Raw genomic sequence first — 15952 nt, forward strand, 5'->3', positions numbered from 1 at the left:
TGTATAGGACAACAACAGCACAAACAACTGAAGGTAAATAAAATTATACTGTTAATGTGACTACTGTATTTTACTTGCAGTTTCATTTGAACTTGAAATAGATAGCAATAACCTGAAGATACATATCATATCCCTAAAGAAACCATACAAACATAAGATTTAAAGGACTGTGGTAGTAAAAAGGCCAAAGAAAAACTAAATTAAGACACTGAAGGAGTTCAAGTAATACAAAAGGCAGGAAAGGAGGCATACAGGAATAAAACAGAGATAGAACAAAGAGAAAACAAATGGAAATGTGGCATACCTATCTCTAACCATGTCAACAGACATATTAAAGCTAAGAGGACTACACATTCCAATGAGACAAGATAGAACAGCAGAGATGAACTATATAACTATATGCAAAAGACAGACTTTAAATATTAAGGTCACAGGGGTGCCTGGGTGACTCAGTCAGTTAAGTGTCTGCCTTCGGTTTAGGTCATGATCCCAGGGTGCTGGGATCAACTCCCACACATCAGGCTCACTGCTCAGCCAGGAGTCTGCTTCTCCCTATCTCTCTGGCTTGTGCTCTCTTGCTCTCTGTCTCTCAAAATGAATAAATAAAATCTTAAAAAAAAAATGAATACTAAGGCCACAAATTAGAGGGTGGAAAAGGCATACCCTTGAAACGCTCATCAAGAGTGCTGAAGTCACTATAAAAGTCAGATAAAATATTTTAAGATAAGAAACAATACTAGAGAGAGAAAAACATTTCATAATGAGACAAGTCAATATTATCAGAAAGAAATGATAAATATAAATTGCTCAATATAGGTTTCAGTGTTATTTAAAAAACTGGCAGAATTTAAGAGAGAAATAGACAAATCCACTATCACTTATTGATAGAACTGGATAAAAGATTTGAAAGACATGAATCAACCACATTGGCTCAGCTGATACTTACTTAGAGAATACTAAATGCAAGAAACAGTAAAATATGAAAGAAATCAAAGATGACCTAAGTAAATGGAAAGGCATCCCATGTTTATTAGACTGGAAGATTTAATATTAAGATGCAGTGATATCCAAAGAAACCCACAGATTCAATGCAATCCCTATCAAAATTTCAGTGGCCTCATTTGCAGAAATGGAAACGCCAATCATCAGATTTACATGCAATCACAAGCCATATAGGCAAATATTCAAAGCAGTGTTGAAAAGAATAGTTGGAAGACTCACAATTCTTGATTTTAAAACTTACCACAAAGATACAGTAATAAAATAGTGTAGTATGAGCACAAAGGTGGAAATGGAGAATAGCATAAATGTTAAGAGTCCAGAAATAAACTCTTACTTTTAAGGCCAACTGATATTTGATAAGGGTACCAAAACCCTTCAATGGGAAAAGAACAGTGGCTTCAACAAGTGATGCCAGAGCAGATAGCTACACACATGCAAAAGAATGATGTTAGACCCTTATACCCCATTATTATATGCAAAAATTAACTCAAAATGGATAAAAGACTTAATTATTGAAGCTAAAGACCATAAAACTCTTAAAAGAGAACATAAGGTTAAAATCTTCATGACCTTGGATTTGGCAATGGATTCTTAGATATGATAGAAAAGCAAAGAGCAGTAAAATGAAAAGATGGGTAAGATGGATTTCATCAAGGTTAAATTTTTATACATTAAGGACATTATCAAAAGGTCAAAAGACAAGTGATAGAATAGATGAACATATTTGCAAATCACATACCTGACAAGGGTCTAGTATACGAACAGATGATCAACATCACACATCATTAGGGAAATACAAGTCAAAACAACACAAACCGTAAGAGACTCTTAATCTCAGGAAAGAAACTGAGGGTTGCTGGGAGAGGTGAGGGATAGGGTAGCTGAGTTATGGACATTGGGGAGGGTATGGGCTATGGAGAGTGCTGTGAATTGTGTAAGACCTGTACTCACAGACCCCTGAAGCAAATAATATATTATATGTTAATAAAAAAAATAAAAAATAAATAAAATTATTAAAAAAAACACAACGAAGTACCCATTTCACATCACCAGGATGGCTAGGATAATAACAATTTTTAAAAAGTAAATAGTCGGGGCTCCTGGGTGGCTCAGTGGGTTAAGCCTCTGCCTTCGGCTCAGGTCATGATCTCAGGGTCCTGGGATCGAGCCCCACATCGGGCTTTCTGCTCAGCAGGGAGCCTGCTTCTCCCTCTCTCTCTCTGCCTGCCTCTCTGCCTACTTGCGGTCTCTGTCAAATAAATAAATAAAATCTTAAAAAAAAAAAGTAAATAGTGTTATTATCAAAATATGGAAAAATTGGCACCTTTATACATTATAGATGGGAATATAAAGTGACACCGTGAAAAACAGGCTGGCGATTTCTCAAAAAGTTAAATAGAATTACCATATAATTCAGCAATTTTATTCCTAGGTATAAATTCAAATAAATGAGTGGACATTTGAATAAAAACATGTACCTACATGTTCATGTACCTACATGTTCATAACAGCACTATTTACAATGGGCAAAAGGTGGAAACATCTCAAATCTATCAACTGTTGAAAAGACGAACAAATGGTGGTATATTCATATAATGACATATTATTCAGACAAAAGAAGAAATGAGGTACTGCTAAATGCTACAATGTGGATTAACCATCAAACATGTTAAGCTAAAGAGGCCAGACACAAAGGTAATATTGCATGAGTCCATTAATATGAAGTACCCAAAACAGGCAAATCTTTAGAGACAGAATGGAGGACACTGGTGGTTGCCAGGAGCTGGGGGATGGGGTGAATAGGTAGTAACTGCTTAATCAGTACAGTTCTCTTCTGCGGTGATAAAAATAAAATGTTTTGGAACTAGAGAGAGGTGATGGTTGCAAAACACTGTGTATGTACTAAATGTCACTGAAATGCTCACTTTGAAATTGTTAATTTTACATTATGTGACCTTTATCTCAAAACAAAAACCAAAAGAAAGCACAAAACACTAAAATGATAGAATACAAATTCTTTTCAAGTGCACATGAATCTTCCCCCAAAAGAGTACATAATGGGACATAAAATAAGACTTGAGATTCCGAAACAAAGGAATCTTAAAAAAGATTCTATTTATTTATTTATTTAAGTGACCGGAGGCGGGGGTGGGGTTAGGCACAGGGAGAGAAGGGAACAGAAGTAGGGGGAGTGGTGGTTGGTATTATGGAGGGCACGTATTGCATGGAGCACTGGGTGTGGTGCATAAACAATTAATTTTGGAACACTGAAAATAAACAAAATAAAATAAAATGGAAAAAATATTTTAAAAATTTTTAAAATGTAGAAAATAAAAAAGAAGCAGGGGGAGTGGGAGAGGGAGAAGCAGGCTCTCCACTGAGCAGGGATCCTGATGCGGGGGTCGATCCCAGGATCCTGGGACCATGACCCAAGCCGAAGGCAGACACTTAATGACTGAGCCACCCAGGCACCCCCAAAACAATGAAATCTTAAAGAGTAGATTCTCTGACCACATGAAACTAAAACAGAATCAATAATAATAAGGTATTTAGAAAGCCTGAAATATTTGGAAATTAAATAATACTTCTAAATAAATCATCTGTCAAAAAAGTCAAACACATACAAAAAAGAGACAAAACATTATGAATGAAATGATAACAAAAACAAAACACATTCAGTTTTGTGGTCTGCAGCTGAAATGGTGCTTAGAAGGAAATCTATAGCATTAAAAATTTATGTTAGAAAGGAAGAACAATCTAAAAAAATCAATGATCTATGCTTCCACTTTAAGAAGTCAGACACAAAGGAGCAAATGAATATAAACAAAATAATAACAAAATAAACAAATAAAATAAACAAAAGGAAGAAAATAATGGTAAAAGTAGAAATCATTCAAATAGAAAATGAATACAAAATTAATGAAATCCTAAGTTGGTTTTTAAAAAACACCAATGCAATTGATAAATCTCTTAAGTAAATAAAGCAAAAAGAAGATAGGAGTGAAATTACCAACATTAAGAATTACAGAGGCAATAAATACCACTATCGATCCTTAAGATACTAAAATTATAATAAGGGGATATCATGACTGGGCATTTGCCAATAATTTGACAAACTGATACAAACTACAAAATTCAATCCAAAAAGGAACAGGAAATTGGATTAGCTCTATATCTATTAAAAAACTGAATTTGTAATTTTAAAATCGTCCCCACAAAAGAAACTCCAAGTCCAGAGGGATGCATTAGTGAATTCTAGCAAATATTTAAGAAGTATGTTTAGAAGAATCCTATACCAACTGTTTTAGGAAATGAAGGAGGCAACCATATCCAATTCATTTGGAAGCCAGTATCACTGCCATCTTGATGCTACAACCTGAAAAAAGACATTACAAACAATAGACCAATATCCATTAAGAACATGCATGCAAAAATCTGTAAGAAAATATAAGCAAAATGCATCCAGTGATATATAAAAAGATATTCTATCATGACTAAGTGGGAGTGTGCTCTCAAATGAAAGTATTAACTTTTTATTTTAAAGGTTTTATTTATTTGACAGACAGAGATCACAAGTAGGCAGAGAAGCAGGCAGACAGAGAGGGGGAAGCAGGCTCCCCGCTGAGCAGAAAGCCCGATGCAGGGCTCAATCCCAGGACCCTGAGATGATGATCCAAGCTGAAATCAGAGGCTTTAACCCAATGAGCCACCCAGGAGCCCCTAAAAGTATTAACTTAACGTTCAAAAGTCAGTCACAATAATTCACTGTACAGAGATAGAATAAAAGAGAAAAACCACATGATCATCTCAATAGATGTAGAAAAGGAGATTTTATAAGATTTAATACTCAGTTCTACAAGAAAATTTTCACCAAACTAAGAAAATTTTCTCAGCCTGATGGAGGGCATGACAGAGGGCAAAAAACTCAGATAATAACATAGTTAATAATGGAAGACGAAATACTTTTCCTAAGACCGGAAAGAAGGAAGGATATGAACTTTTAAAAACTTTGCTTTAAGTTAATAAATGAATTCTAGGGATTTTATTGCCCACCTGTTGTGTGTATATTCAACATTAGAGCCTGTAGGCAATTCAATAAGGCAAGAAAAAGGAATAAAAGGCATATACACTGGAAAGGATAATGTATGTAGAAATGATCTTCAATTTGAAAAATCCTAAGCAGTCTATGAGAAAAGTACCAGAATAATTAAATTTAGAAATTTAATTCTAAATTTAGGATACAAGATCAAGATCAAAACACAAAAATCAACCTTATTTCGACATATGAGCAAATGATGAACAGAAAATGAAATTTTAATATAATTTCCTTTAGAGCACCAAGAATTTTTTTTTTTAAAGATCTTATCTACTTGAGAGAGCGAGAGCATGCACAGGGGTGGGGGGAGAATAGGGGTGGGGGAGAACAGGGGGAGGGGAGAAGGGTTAGAGAGAGAGGGAGACGCAGATTCTTCACTGAGCAGAGAGCCTGATGTGCGGCCCAATCCCAGGACCCTGAGCTGAAGGCAGATGCTCAACTGACTGAGCCACTCAGGTGCCCCATGAAGCATTTAAAAACATTACATACTTAGAGATATATTTAATAAACTATATGCAATACTTATATAATGAAAACTAAAAAATACTGTTGAGAAAAATAAAAAAATATTTAAGTAAATATAAAGAAATAACAATAAAGCTTTATTAGTATTGTGATGTTAATTCTCTCTAAACTAACCTACTTCTTCCTAAAATGCATCATTTTATTTTTATAGTGTGTTTACCTTGTGCTTCTCTTAAGCTAATTAAAACAAAACAAATAAATCAAGAGGAAACTCAAAGGCTGCATACTTTTAACCATCCAACTGACATGTCTACTAGTCATGTGGTTGTCTAGTGTGATTTGAGAATCTCCAGAGAATGAAAGAAGATGACCTGCTTTGTTTATACACTGTCATAAATTCTCTCTATGTGAAATTAAAAGTAAGCTTTCTAATTAGGGTTAAGGTGATCTGAAAAGAAAAAGTTTCCATGGGAGAAAAAAGATGAAAAAGCGACGTACCTGTGGTGAGGGCTGCTGAATATATCCCTGCTGCTGAAGCACAGGCTGGCTGACAGGATGGCCAGAGGCAGAATAGCCAGCAGTAGGGACTGGCTGCCCAGGTGGCAGGGGAGGTGGGGGAGGTGGTGGTGGCGGCGGCGGCGGTGGTGGAGGGGCTGCTGTCATGATATAACCAGACTGCTGCTGTGGGGACTGAAGAACAACAGTGGACTGGAACATGGTGGCGTGAGGGTCAGAACCATCTGCAGATGGCTGGCGGGTAAGACTCATGTGGCTAAACTGAGACCCAAGGTTGTCCTGCTAAAAAAGGGAAAAGTAAGAAATGAGTATGCCTTCCATACACACCTACCAAAAAGCTTACCAAGCTTAACAAAAAAAACCCTGCTTCATATATTTTAAGATAATTTGCAGTGTATGCATTAGGGATATCATACATCTGTAACAGGTATGATTTAATAGAACAGTTCCAATAAAATTAGAACTCTAAGGCAGGGAGGTAGGAATATTACAATGCTGTCATTACAAATTACTTATAAAGTGTATCTAGTGGAGTGCATAGCATGCAGAAGAGTAGGGTGTAGCAACACTTCACAATAAAAAAATGGAGACACTTACTTAAATGATGATTAAAGGCACATTATGATGTGGAAATGAAACTGGACATATTTATATTATACGGTTAACATTTTCTGAAGGGACTTCAAGGACCAGGTAACTAGCAAGGCATGGTACTAATTACACTCTTTACCTCTCTTCCTAAAAAACAAGATTCTGTTTCTATGCAGAATGAAATAAAATGAAAGGAAATAAAATACATAAAATCTACCTACCCCAGTCTTCTTATCTCTCAAAAATAATTTGGCCATAAACCTTATTCTTCCCTAATGTTTTTCAGTCTCTTCCTAAAGTCAGATGTTAATACAAATTTAATCCAAACAACAGTTTCCTACTGCTTTTGCTACTTAGTGAGCAGGCAGTGGTGTCTAGCCAAGAGACAGTTATGATTTAACATGCCATCTGACATATGTTTTCTCTGACTCAACAGCCTAAAGACCAGTTCTGACTGGTCTAGATAATATCACTGAAATGACCAAAATGGCATCCCCTTGGCTCCCAAAGAGCCACAGATTGGCAAAAATATATGCCACAATTTGTTAAGAGGAGAATTTTTGAAAAAGTTACTTAAAAAATTGTGGTCACTGAGTTGTCAGATCAAAGTTGACATGTCTGCAATTTCTACAGTCTGTTGTTTTTTTGCAAAGTACACTATGGCTCTGGAGAAGACAAGGGATTGAAAAGGGGAACCTGATTCAGTGACTGAAAATATGTGGTTTACTCTTCCCAATGCTGCTCTGACATATTCTAGCATTATTAGCCTAATTCAACGAATACTTTCAAAAGGGAAAAATGCACCAAAATATACTTAGTAGCTGTAATTACACAGTAATCTGGCCAAACATTTTAACTATACACTACTGTCAGTGTCATCTCAAAAAAAAAAAAAAAAAAAAAAAAGGTCATTTTCTTATTCCAATAATCCACTATCTTTCAAAACATTTGAGACTTTTATGCTATTCTTGATGATGCTTTTGATCTTTTCAATGCTGGAAAAATTTTATTCTTTCAGATTGGAAGTCATTTCGAAAATCATTCAGAGCTGATGCTGTTACATAAGGTTGCCACCAGCTCAAAACAAAAACACTCCTAAATAAAAGAAAATGTTTCTAAAAAGTGTCAAGTGATTTTAAGATATAGCTTACAATTTAACTTGAAAAGTAATGTTAAAATGTGATGCCATATAGTCTAGAAAAGTAACAGCATCATCACTAGGAAAAGTATATTGGGCTGAGACTCATTTTAAGGGAAGGAAAGTAACACTTATTGAATACTGATTTCATGTTAGTCACTGGCAGGAAGTACTGTACACGGTTGTTTCCTCTTCTTAGTAACTACAGAAGGTCATAGAGAGAACACATGGTACTGGTGCTTCTAAGCTCTTACTGAGAGGTATAACTTGGAGCATACTTTGGATTGAAGGAGGTACAGTTTCTTTACAGTCATAGATTAAATATCTAGGGATCTTCTTTAGAAATATACATTATGTCTTATGTAACCGTAAGATCCAATTCACCTTAATAACTGGTATGAAGTCTACTGGACCTATGTATTGGGGAAAGAATAGAAAGTCTCAAACCCAGATGAAAACTACCATTCCAGGATTGCAAAGATACCACTGATCTCAATGAGAAAAGTAGCTAACCATCTTAGGACTAGAATAGTCAATCTGAAAATCACTTCATTATGAAAAGGCAGGAAAAGATTAGGATTTATACCATCACTGTAATATGCCAATATAACAAATATTATATAGTAGAGATTAAATTATTTCTAATATAGGTCAGAAACACTTTTTCGGTATATTTGTGTCCATGACTTTAAATAATCACAGAAGATCGTATCACATTAATTACATTCATGAGCATCCACCACACATCAGCCCACAGAAACAAAGCAGGAGGTGAATAGAGATATAGTACCACGGAGTATTGCTGGGTGGGTGAGACTGGCAGGAGCGGGGATGGGTAAGGGGCTGTAGAGTACTGAACAGGCTGTGAAGAGGACTGCAGAGGACGAACAGGCTAAGGAATAACAGGTTGGCAAACAATGTTAATGTCAGAATAAAATGTTACAAGAATTGCATAAAATGGAAAGTTACACTTTTCTGGCAGTAAGTTAAACATTTACAAAGTCATCTTATAAAACAATATAGGGAACAACAAAAACGATGCTAAATGAAGAAACTGCATAGTAAAAATTTTTTAAAAATCCCTATGCTTTAATATACAATTGAGTAATGTTTTCATAAAAATATTTCTTCATTAGATTCACAGAAACAGGTAATTTAGATATTTTAAATCCTACTATTATACTATATATATATATATATATATATACTATATATACTATTATACTACTATACTATACTATTATACTATTATAACCCCCAGGTTAAGTCAGTAAAAACAAAATCACTCATTCTTACTTCCTTATTTGATGGAAGAGTTGCTATAGTTAGCATTATGACAGTAAAAATAAAAGTAAAACTTCACCGATTATCAGATAATAAAAATTTATATACTACATATACCAATTGGCCTTTTTGATAAGGCATGATTAAGTACTCTTTGGGACCAAACTGCCTGAATTTTTAGTAATTTTTAAAGAAAAATACACTGTGGGTACCATTAAGAATAACAGCCTAAAGAGTAACACATACATACACACACATACAGGCACATGCATACACACAAGCATATCTCTTCTACACAAGGAAGATAAATATATCTTTCTTACAACTAAAAATTTTTATTGAGAGAGTGGATGCTAGGAGCTGAAAAAGTAGTTACTTGAAATTTCTTTCAGTAATGAAACACTCCTGCATTTCAGAAAAATAAGTTTTATGTTTCCCAGGGACACTCAAAAACAGGTGTTATAAAAAAATGAAAAATGTTTTAATCATTTCTAAACCTTAAGGAGTACAGCTGGCCATCTATGCTAACACTGGCAGCTGATTTAGTTTCCCAGTCTTGGATTTATAATCCCTAGTTTATTCCAAAGGGGTAAGAGGCATACTGGCTTGAAGACTCTCGTCATCCATGTTATAGGTGGCAATCAGGCTAAGTGACCTGTAGATAGTCATGTAAAGCCACCACGAGAGGAACCCAGGTAATTTTATCCAGTGAAAACTCTTACTTTCGGTTAAAATGTACATACATGATTCTCCCTCTGGACAGTATTTTCCAAAAGAATACTTTATAAATGCAAAATAAATGAACTGAATAAGACTGCCCAGGAAATAACCTAAGTAAGAAGAAATTGTTCTGACAACTAAGATGTGTAATGATGAGTTGTACTTCTACCACAAAATCAATGTAAGGCTTATATCAGAATCCTAAAAAATCTCTAAAATTAAAGTAAAAGTACTACAAAAGGTAAAAGCTGAAAGATCTATAGAGCCACTGGTCCCTCACTAACCTCTTAATCAGAAATTAGCAAGCTTCCTAATGGATGACAGCACAAATCACACTCAATGAGGTTCAGTAACTCTAGAACTCCCAAAGTACTGGCTAGTCAATCTGTTATTAAGTCAGACAACTATTAAGACATAACTTTCTTCCAGACATCTTGACCTACTATGTAAGCGTCAGATGAAACAAAAGCTTTAGACTGCTGGGGGATAAAAGAAAGGGGAGTCCTATGAGCACCAATGGTATGAATTAACGTCTCCCAAGGTGTCAAGTAGTCATGAGACAAACATGGGTGAGAACACCTGTAGATCAAAGTGAAATTCTGACACCACTTAGAAAAGAAAAAGCCTTAGCACTTCTTTCCCTACTTAAATTGCAATTGGCTGCAAAACAACATCCACTTGAAGTGACTGGTTTTAAGACATGTAGCCAATCTGAATGCTTTGGAAATCACAGCATTAATTTGTTTGGTTATGTGAAATTTCATGGGTGGATTATCTCAGTGAAAAAAATGGTTACTGAGTATCATTTGTTCATCAATTCTCTCTCCTGGTATCTGATGATGTGTTACCTGAAATACCTGAGGCAATGCCAGGAAAATCAGCCATGAAGTTTGACACATATCCTGAGATTCAAATCACAGTCCATTAAGGCTCTATTCCTAAAGTAACCTGTCTACACCTTCATTTAGGATCATCTCATCTTTGAATCAGACAAAATTATTTCTAAGAGATAATAGTCGGAAATATATAACCATAGATAATCCCTGAGACTTTTTTGAGTCTGCCAAACATTATTTCTACTGAATAAAATGAAAATCACGCCTATAAAGCTCCTGGTGAAATACACAGGACTACAAAGACAACTACATGACAGCATGATGAAGGAAAAACACTTCAGGACCAAACAAGGCAAGGCACAGAAGGCCAGGGAGGGAGTTTTACGCAGTATAATGTGTACCTGAGCATTTGTAATCAAATGGGGGTAGGAAGCAGATATGGAACTGTCTGGAAACAGTTTTAGGCAACTTCCTCTACACATATTTGTACTGCCTTAGAAGCACAGCAAAAACCTAGAAATCCTTCTACTTTATATCAATTGCCTTGCCTATTAGGAGTCTTCATTGCCAGAGGTACAATTACCTACACAAGTATCAAAATATTTGATAATCTTATCAAACTGTTCATACATTCTTCACTCTTGGAATACAAACAATATGACTTGTGAGCAAAACTAATGAAATCTCTCCAGTTCAAGTTTCTCATCATACTTCTTCCATACATCATCAGAAAGTATTCTGCAAGTTCTCACCAGTGGAATATTAAGATAGTCTAATGGGGAAAAAGAGGTACAACTAACTGTACAAACTGTCTTTGAGATGTTACACAACCTTTAAAATATAGGATAAAAGTAAAAGAGTTTACACTGGTATAATCAAGTTCCCCAAGGATGAATAACACACCTATAAGGGAAAAGCCAGAACAGGAAAGCGTATGTGTCAACTCTAAACATGTATACGAATTCAAAACATTACTAAGAGTGCTTCTGCGAATTCTAATTTGGAATGTTTTTGCCTCTCTCTTTCATAGGGTAGGTGGGAAGGGTACCTTGTAGAACTTGAGCAACTCAACTCAGTCTTTTCTATCTTCTTAATCTGTTGAAACTTAGCACAACTTACTTTGCTCACTGGGATAATCTTAGTTTTGTTTTTATTCATTTCTTGCTATTGTAGAATGGGAGAACATACTCACCACACAGGCTCATAAGACACAAAATTTATTTCTTTCCAATACATATATTCTGTATTTATTAGCTGAAAAATCCTGTGAAGTTAACCTCTCTTCCTTCAAGCAGGGAACAGGACATCACTGGTACAGAATATTAGAGTTCTAAAACATAGTTGGGCTACCCCAATTATAATTAGTGAGTTAAGTCTTAAATATGCAAAAGCAGATGAACTTAGCACTATATAATCATGGATATGTGCACCTGTGAGAAAATGTGATTAGCTGCTTGTTGTTGAGTTGGTGGGGGTGGCAGAGGTGGCTGTGGAGGTCCAGGCACTTGGGTTCTAACTGGTTGTTGAGTCATAGGAGGATTATACACAACTGGACTTCCATCTGGGTTTATGAAGGGCTGACCTGAAAAATTAAAAGAGGAAGGAAAAAAACACTTACAATAGAGACTGAACATAGGTCATTCCATGCACAATTTACAACAAATGTCTATAATCCTTATTCACAATCCTAGAGACCCAAGTTTCTGAAAATCAAAAGATTTTCTCATCAGGGGAGAGAAGTCTGACCTTACATTAGGTTATTTTAATACTCTTTATTTTTGTCACTTAGTGTAAATATGTAAAAATTATGCTGCAGCATTTTACTATAGGGGTGCTGCTCCAAAACCTACTGAAGTTACTCATAATACATAGTAGTTTTTGAAAAACTCTGAATCCTGAAATCTTGCTCATGGGACTCAGGTACAGGATTGTGGTCCTGCAGTGCTGTTGCACATTTTAGTTTTAAGAAGAAATTCTTGACTTTGGGATACTGGAATATTATTAACTAGCCTGTAGTAGGTGGTGAGAAAGAGCTAATTTATAGACTGCACTGCATATACTTGATTAGTGAAATTAACACTGGATGAAAATTAAAAATGGTTGGGGACGCCTGGGTGGCTCAGTTGGTTGGACGACTGCCTTCGGCTTGGGTCATGATCCCGGAGTCCCGGGATCGAGTCCCGCATCAGGCTCCCAGCTCCATGGGGAGTCTGCTTCGCTCTCTGGCCTTCTCCTCGCTCATGCTCTCTCTCACTGTCTCTCGCTCAAATAAATAAATAAAATCTTAAAAAAAAAAAAATTAAAAATGGTTGACAGCTTCAAATTTCAAATCATGGACTCGATCTATGCCAGAGTCCCTATTTTAAAAACTTCTAAAGTTGTAAATAAGTTTTGAATTCTAAAGAATTTTCTAAAATAATTTCTTCTTAATTCCAGTGAGCTTGATTCTTAGGTTAAGAGAGAAAACTTAAATATTGATTTTGAGGCTTGTTGTTATTGCTTACTAATTACTGGGGGGATATCCTAAGTGCCCAAGAAAATAAAGTCTATTCTCTTTTCTATACATATGTTCTAAACAACTTTTTTTTAAATTATTGAAAGTAGTATTTTTATTGTGGGAAAATAACCAAAAAATAGAGATCAAAAGAAAATAATCTTATAGTTATCAATTTAGATACCTTCTTCCATACTTTTTTCAATGCACATGTAAATAAATTCACAAAAATTAGTATTTTTCCTTATCCTATACATTATATTACTTAAAAAAAAAAGAAAACAAAAGAAGAGGACTGTGTGAAATACACTATGCTATATCCATTTAGAATGGGAGGAATATAGAAGAAAGTAAGAGATATTTGACTGAATAATAGTTTTAAAAATTGTTTTCATAATATCCTTTCTTCCATGGTAAATCCCTCTCCCCATTTTTTTTTTTTTGAAACTTATGACATACAATAAAATAACTGTGGGGAGAGAAGAATATACTGCTCCACTGATAACCAGAGGAAAAGGGCCTTCATATTCAAGTAATTTTTCATCAGTCTCTTGATGATTTAGTTATATGAAAACAAGTCATGCTGGGTATTTATTGCTAGTTAAATAATTATGAAAAAAATGGTAGAGAAGATGTGGGTGGAAGCGTGTTTTAAAAGTAACTTAAGTGGGTGCCTGGGTGGCTCAGTGGGTTAAAGCCTCTGCCTTCAGCTCAGGTCAGGATCCCAAGGTCCTGGGATTGAGCCCCCCACCCCACCCCCATTGGACTCTCTGCTCAGCAGGGAGCCTGCTTCCCTTCCTCTCTCTCTACTTGTGATCTCTGTCAAATAAATAAATAAAATCTTTTAAAAAAAAAAGTAACTTAAGGACTGCCTGAAAAGTTGGATATGTTGTAATGCTGTTCTCAAAAAGCAGAGATCACTTTTGGACACATTTAAAATTAAGACTACAATTCAATTTCAGGTTGATCAGTTAGCTGCTCACTCTGATTTCCTATTCAGTTGAACCATTCATATTATCAAAAACTCATTAACTAAGATGTATTGAATGAAAAATAATAGTAAACAGTACATTAAGTCATCTTTCCTGCTTCAGGAAAACAAGAAGTTTAGTAATATAATAAATCTGAAGGATAAGAAGATAATGGTTATTAAGGAAAAACTGAATTTCTGAATAGTCAGTTATTCAATTCTTATAATAGAAATAATAATAGTTCTAACTTTTGATCTTAAAAAAGAGATACCAAAAAATCTGAAGGTAATGAGTTCCAAGCCATGGTCTTCTCTACAACGAACAAAAGGAAAGGTTCAGGAGCACACTGAGACCCTGATACTCTCACCTGTACCTACCTTGTCCAACTACTACCATACTGATATGACCACAACAGTTAGGTGTGAGAATTTCTAAGGAAGGTTATCAAATGATTTATAAGATTGTTTTCATTATCTCACAAAATTATTGGGCTATAATAGTGTGAATAGAGACCAAGACTTCATGTGAACTTTCAAAAGATCATATTTTCTATATTTGCTCATGTTGTATGCATAACAAAACATATCATGACTGTAGTTTGAGTCTCTGAGGGTCAATTTCATTCTCTGTATGAGGATTTCACTTACCTAATAGGTTATAATGATTATAAATAATGTATTTAAAGCCCCTAACACATTACATAGCACACAGTAAATGCTGAATAAATGAGAATTATTACCTAACTGCAAGAATAGGTGTGTTCAATATTAATTCATAAAGACTACCTAATTCTTTTTTCTAATAGTAATAATAGTAATAATCCCCTTACCTTTTCCTCAGGAGAAAACAATTACCATATTCAGAAGAACAGTTACTTATAGGTTCTTCCTACTTCATTACATAATGAATAAGTGCTGCTTTCTTTCTTTCTCCTTCTTCATGAAATGCATAATATTTTCCCCAGGATAATTTTTATTTTAAATCAGGTAAAGATCTTTCAATGGTGGTTATCTCATTTCTAGGAAATGAACTGTTTTTTTTTTGTTTTGTTTTGTTTTTTAAAGTTATGGTTAGGCCATTATTTGGCCTAAAAGATGACATCTGGATGCTACAAAGAGAAAAATGCTTTCTGATATAAATATGTCTTTGAACATTTTCTAGCAGAAACCTTTTATTAAAGTTCTAGGGAAAATGCTAATTACTCATGAAAAATAAAAAGCTGATAATACATATACAAAAAATACATTTAATAACACACATTCTTTAATTTTCAATAACTCCTGCTATCTCAACTGAAATAAACACCTTTTTCTGGATACCAACCTGTTTGTGGGTTGATCAGAATACTGCCAGGTGGTATGCCTGCCGCTTCCAAGGGAAGCAAAAAGAAGCTAGTGCTAGGAGATGCGACTTGCCCATTTAGGCCACCATCAAAGGAAAGAGAGCTATGAGTGCTGACAGTTGGATAGACGACAGGTGCGCCATGAGAAGACTGGCTGAGAGCTGTACCTGGAAGAGGCTGCTGGATGTGAGAAAGAGAGCCCGTAGATGACCCTACACTACCAGAAGACTCAGAACCTAGGGGAGGAGTAATGAAAAATATGGATTTTTTAAACCTCATATAAAAGTGCAGGTTTTAAATATGTAACAATAAAATTCACATTGCATAACATGCGGTTACCACATAAAAGCATTGGGTTTACTGTATAATTTTGTTTCCCCTCCCCATCATGAACAAGTTTAATACAGCAAAATGATCACATAAGTTGTCAGAGAAGTCATAGCCCAAGCATGCAACTTAAGCAAGTTTATAATCCCATCAGCCACAGACAGCCACAA

General features: G+C 35.2%; 1 protein-coding gene across 8 annotated transcripts in view; it reads right to left on the bottom strand.

Annotated features, from left to right (window-relative positions):
- R3HDM1 (R3H domain containing 1) overlaps window positions 1–15952 on the bottom strand; it is a 150218-nt gene that overhangs the window by 74890 nt on the left and 59376 nt on the right. For 3 of the 8 annotated variants that reach the window (XM_044242572.1, XM_044242575.1, XM_044242571.1), the window contains 4 exons: window positions 15437–15691; window positions 12079–12230; window positions 8599–8700; window positions 6062–6361 (listed from right to left, as the gene is read on the bottom strand). In XM_044242572.1, coding sequence (XP_044098507.1) covers window positions 6062–6361; window positions 8599–8700; window positions 12079–12230; window positions 15437–15691 — 809 coding nt within the window. The remainder of the gene's footprint in view (window positions 1–6061; window positions 6362–8598; window positions 8701–12078; window positions 12231–15436; window positions 15692–15952) is intronic. The other 5 variants (XM_044242577.1, XM_044242579.1, XM_044242576.1 and 2 more) reach the window with 4 other exon arrangements.

Source organism: Neovison vison, chromosome 3 (genome assembly GCF_020171115.1).
Source record: "Neovison vison isolate M4711 chromosome 3, ASM_NN_V1, whole genome shotgun sequence".
Lineage (NCBI taxonomy): Eukaryota > Metazoa > Chordata > Mammalia > Carnivora > Mustelidae > Neogale > Neogale vison.